This window comes from Phytophthora infestans, genomic scaffold, assembly GCF_000142945.1.
Source record: "Phytophthora infestans T30-4 supercont1.100 genomic scaffold, whole genome shotgun sequence".
Taxonomy (NCBI): Eukaryota; Oomycota; class Peronosporomycetes; order Peronosporales; family Peronosporaceae; genus Phytophthora; species Phytophthora infestans.
In genome coordinates, this window is record NW_003303659.1 from 321,844 (window position 1) to 327,637 (window position 5,794).

A 5,794-nucleotide genomic window follows, 5' to 3' on the forward strand; every position below is an offset into this window, starting at 1 on the left:
CTCGGGGGTCACCTGAGTAGCTTCCTGAAGCGCCGAGCCTTTGCCGTGAGGCTTGATGCTCTTGTCTTGCGCCTTTGCGGCAGCAGCCTTTGAGCATGTCTTCGCACCGCTCTTCGCAGTGACACGAGGCATGACAAACGGTCGAAGTGGAGACCAAGAAGAGGAGCGCACAGACTGCTGCTCAAGGCTCTAAGGGCCGTTCGTAGCCAAAACAAAACGGTGGATTATGCTTCCATGGCCCAATCATTTCACTTGGATTCATTTGGCAGTGGACGCCGTATGGTCCCGTTTAATCCACGTCCACTGTGTGAATTAGGGTTGGTTGCCTTGGACGGAAGGTGGACGGGAGGAGAGACATACCTGACGGGATAGAACGACACCTTTGGCTGGCGTTTATACAGCTCATTCCATCAAGTCTCCTGAAGCACTCAGTCCACATCAGCAACCAACGGTCCCCTGTCAATCTATCGCCATGTCCTCCTCCTCCGTTATGTCTCCTCGTTTGCCTTCACCTACGGCACCTTCAACTACCGCTACATCTGACGGCGGCATTTCCGCGACTGCATCGACTATTGGTGATGTCATGTACAACGGCACCATGAATCTAGAGGAAGCCGAATCGTGTCTGATGGCATTTGAAGCTAAACAACTTCGCACAGAGTGCTACCTTCGGCAGCTACGTATCGTTAAAAAGGACCCGGACGCCAACGACCACAAGTCGGGATATGTTGCGTTATTAATGCAACAGAAGCGCGCGTTCAGCGAGATGCAACGTCTAGGTGTGGAGGAAGGTCAGGCTAAATGCGGTGTAGTGGGATACAAACGTCGTACTCGCCACTGCATGCTACGGCTTTTGAATGTCATGTTTTCGGACTTATTTGCACACCGGCTTCCTGAAATTGACGCTAGAGCAACCAGGGCCGAGTTGGATACAAACATGACTCAAGAAAAAAGCACATTTTGGACGGATTTTCACTCAGCGTACTTGAGTTCGCGTCCAGAATTCAGCAAGCTTGTTTCACCTCTGGCAGAATTCGAAAATGCAATCCTGGGTTCACCGTTCCTCACGAAGCTGCAAAATTACGAGATATGTAGAACGATATTACTGGTCATTATGCTACTGCTGTGGCGAACTCTCAAATTTCAGGCGTGCACTTCTTTTCTTTCTGCTCCGGAAAAATCGACGTCCTGTACATGCATGAGTGGATGCGTGAGAAACCTGGTTTGTTGGAGTCCGTAGAAGGGTAACTGCCAAAACGTGCACGTTTACATACATGGAGGGAGCTAGTGACAACGACGACGACGAGGTTGGAGGATCTCGTCAATAAAAAAACAACGTATTCGTTCGAAGAAAGGGAAGTCAAAAGTGAAAGAGATCAAATTGAGCGATATTCTTACGACAATGCAAGCCAATAACGCCTCGGCTCAGACGCTTGAGCTAGACTATCGCCTGGCACAGCTGATGAGCTCTTTGAATTCGCTCATGGAGCTTAGAGAGCGGATTCTTCGTGCTCCAGAAGGAATATATGAGACGGCGCGAAACGAACGGATCCTTACGAACCATTTAGAGTTATCGAGATAAACGGCCTTAAAGATTGACCACTCAAAAACGTAATTCAGCGAATTTTTCAGTAGAGGCGTATTTCCAAACGGACCCATTTTTTGGTGGTGCATCTTTTAGAACGAGCACGATGAACACCAGCACAAACTCTTCCAGCACTTCGGTTGTGGCCAGCGACGCCAGTACCAGGACAAACACTGCGCTTCGGCATTATGACAGGAATCTACTGGGCTCTCTTCTACCTGACCCGGACGCAACCGGCGGTGAAGGATCAGATGACAGTGTGTGGGAGCCAATATCAGGCGAATCAAGTGGCGTTTCGAGTGCTGAAGACGTTGAAGATGCCTTGGAGGAAGCCTTACAGGATCATTCAGACGTAGAGTCTGTTGAGGTCTTCTCAGTGGAAAGTAGGATCTTTTGGTCTGATGACCAACTTCGGAAGCAAGTTACGAGTTTGATTCAGCAAGATCATTGCACGGGCAAATGACTACGCATGAAAAGAAGCAGAGCATCCTGACCTCGCTGGCGATGTTGATGAAGACAGACACCGCAGTACGTCGTCGTGGGAGTGGTGAACAGCAAGACCTCTCGTTTTTTTACCACTAATAGGGCGCGAAGAACGTTTGATGGGATTAAGACCGATGATACGAAGGTGCGCAACCTTCTGGACAACTATCTTGAGCTTTTACAGCCTCCAGCCCCCGATTTTGAAAAGAAGCAGCAAATGCACAACAAAGTGAAGCCGTACGTGCCCGTCGAGTATGCATCGGACCCAATATACGCAGCTCCAACCGACGAAGAGGAACGACTCGCAAACGAAGCTAAGCAGTCGCGTCGTAAAGCAAGCACGCAGAAGAAGAAGAAAAGCGCTAGTTGTCTGGAAGGCCAAGCAACGACGAACCCCGTCAGCATGGATGTAACTACGGACACCACAGCTCAGCCTAAAACCTGCAAACAAACACGCAAGCGTGCCAGGAAAGAAATGTAGGCCCACAAAGGCACTAAATGTTAGCAGCAAAATGATATGATCCTTTTAGCCCGTACCCATTTGTTTTTAAAATGGCTGTAAGCACCCAAAACAAATAAAAATATCCCCTCAAATTTGGGCCCCAACTGGTAAAGACCTTCATTTGAAGCAGAAGGAAGTCGAATTAGGACGCGGGAATAGGCTCAAACGATGCGGATACCTTAACTACACAAGAAAAGAGGAGATCCTCCTCTTTCGAATGGTGTGCCTAAAACGCGATTCGTACTTAGGTTTGTAAGCGTCTTTTCGTTTCGCGCCGTCTCATATACTCATGACGACCTAATGGAGGTAAACGAAGACATTGAACACGTTCGTGCAAAGAAGAAAGCCCTCATAAGAAAATAACAAATAAAGTGTGTCAAGATCAGTATTTTTATTTAGTTGTTTACACTCCGATTGCGTGAAATGTTGTACTGAGGCCGTACAGTGTTATTAGCGCGAAGGTACTGAGCAATATAGTCTCTCATGTAGCTGTTACCCTCTTCAACAACAAGATCACTTGACATGTAGCCCATGAGATTGGCAACGTCATTTCATCTTTGCACTCTTTGCGAGACGCGAATGGGTTGAATCGACTCGTCAAATAAACAATAGTCGGCATCAGATATTATACGTCTGTTATTCACGTAGTTATGCAGCACCATAGCTGTGTAAATTGTAGTGGTAGCATTCAAAAGGTTCCGTGAGATAGGAGATCGAAATACCCGCCATTTTGTAGTCAAAGACCAAAAGCCATTTCAATTCTGATTCGTATTTGACTAGCATGGAAATTGAATGAGTCGTGGTACTCGTCAACAATTTGGTTGCGTATAAATGGCGTGATCAAATGCTCACTCACAGGATACGCATTGTCGCCGATGATATACATTCCTGTAGGAAATGAGTTGAGACTTCTCGCCACACCAGTCCCACGAAAAGCACGTGCATCATTTGTACTTCCTGGATAGCTGGCATCCACAGATATGAAGCGACAATGCGCATCGCACACGGCCTGCACATTGATACCAGGACATGCATAGTGTCCACTATAATAGCGTCCAGTACCTACGTCTCCAGCGTCTTCTGCTGAAGGCGCCTTAATAACACATAGCCATCCGTCTACGCAACCGACACAACCGCTTATTATTCCACTGGAGCTGATAGCCTTAAAGTCGTTCATCACAACCTCTCTGTCCGATTCAGAATAAGGAAATACGATTTTCAATTCTCGTAGACCGAGAATCGCGAACATTGTCTCGTTAATGACACGGTAGTAAGAAGATCCACTAATTCCCACAGTACGGCGAATATCAAGATACGAGCCACCAGCTAAATAACGCAGTGTAGTCATGAGCCTAAGTGGAGGCGATATTGGTTCTTCCCCGCTCGAGTTGGCAGATTGCTGTCTATTAGCCTCAATATTTGGTGTTAAGAGCCCCAACAGGTACGAAAAACTGTCGGCAGTCATTCGAAAGGCTCGCTCGAACATGTTTTCATTCAACAGCATCTCAATTTCGAGATCAACATCGATGCGATGACGCGAGTAGCGCGAGTCCCGTGCTCGTGCTTGCAATAGAACGAACAGCAGCAGTATCGTTTGGACGTTGGCTCGATCGCGAAGACGACGAGTGATCGCTATGATCTCGCTGGGTGTGCGCATTTCGTTGCGATAGTGGAAGAGAACAAATGCAAAGCGATCAAAGTGATTTATCGCAGTTATAAGCTAATATTAGATGTCAACCACCCCTTTTTCAACCTTAGCCACTAAGGCCATCCACTAGTTTTAAGTTTGTTCTTAGCCGAATCAAGCACAAAAAGTACCATCCACCTTAACTCTCATCCACTTGCAAGAAATCGGCTAAGAACGGCCCTAACTGTTAAGTGAGCCCCCGCCTCGCTCGCGCCGCCAAGTCGATGTTTTCGACTTTGAGAATGAAAGTTTGTGACGAACACTTCTTCGTTATGATTGGTCGGTAAACCGAGCCTAAGTGGGGGAGGATGTAACGGGGTACGTAGCCCTAAGTGTACCCTAGTTACATGAAGTGTGACACATCACACTTCGGGATATTTGGTACCAGGTACCAAAGTCGTCCAAAGCCAACCATTGGCTGATGACATTGCTTTTCTATAGGTGACTTATAGTCTGTATTTAACCCAAGCTTTATCTACCTATAAATATACTCAGTTTACATTCTACCTTAAATAGGTCACTTCGCTCCCTTTCGATAAAAGGGGACCTGTGAACTGCCGTTCACTGAGAGTTTGTATACTTTTGGAAGCTAACTTCCTCTAGCGCAAGGTGCGGTGTGACCCCGTCACATAAGTAGTGCAAGCTAGACAGACCATTACTATCTTTGAGCTAAGTTTCATAGCGGCTCAGAAATGGTCCGTGAGATCGAGCACGACGCTTAACTAAACGTATTGTGTAGCGTTTGTATAAATGTTATTTGAAGTGCAAGTGGTTTTGGGTGGAAGATGAAGATACAATGATAGGTATTAATATTAATAGCAGTAATAAAAAGATTGCATCAAAAATATTGATTTAAGATCATCTAACCCCCCTAGTAGAGTCTGGTGTCCGTCTGTCCGTCCGAGGTAGGGTTCTAAAATGTAACGCAAATGCACGCGTTCTACTGGCTGCCGAGCGCAGCGAAGGCGGCGTCGATTCGCTAAAATTGCATTATGTGGTGTACATATTATAGGTGGTCTACACATCGTACTTAAAAGCACCGTTCAAATTTCATTTTGCCCCCATTTTCGAAACGGAGGCCGCGGAACGTCACGTTACTCGAGGTACGCTGCGTGTATGCATGTTAGTTTACATTAGTAGCTAGCAAGACACACATACACAGATAGTCCGAGGTTCCTGGGGCTGCTTAGGGGGGTAGCTTATAACTTGCGGGATTTTATCCTGCAAGTAGGTAGCCGTGCTATGGGGATTTAGTTCCAGAGCCCTTTGGGTTCTTGGGGCTTTATCCCACCCGCCACTCTGCGCGAGAGCACATTTGGCACATGGTCCATTGACCGCAAACCCGACAGCGAACCCAGTTGAGCCGGTCGTTAATGATTATTGATGGGCACGCACATTGCGTGCGTGCAGTTGATCAGGAGGGGTACCGTACACTTGTACTCTTTTATACGACAGAAGGGATGGGGCTGTAATAGCCTATCAATAACCAGGCCTTTGCAATAACGACCGCCTTTTGGGAAAAAGATATCGCACCTCA

General features: G+C 47.0%; 1 protein-coding gene across 1 annotated transcript; it reads right to left on the minus strand.

Annotated features, from left to right (window-relative positions):
• Window positions 1-3,379: 3,379 nt before the first annotated feature.
• PITG_19354 (uncharacterized protein) lies at window positions 3,380-4,074 on the minus strand (the record flags this gene model as incomplete). The annotated part of the gene is made up of 3 exons (XM_002896186.1): window positions 3,380-3,417; window positions 3,480-3,653; window positions 3,720-4,074. 3 exons carry the CDS (start codon window positions 4,072-4,074, stop codon window positions 3,380-3,382), a joined length of 567 nt encoding a protein of 188 aa, XP_002896232.1.
• Window positions 4,075-5,794: the final 1,720 nt, after the last annotated feature.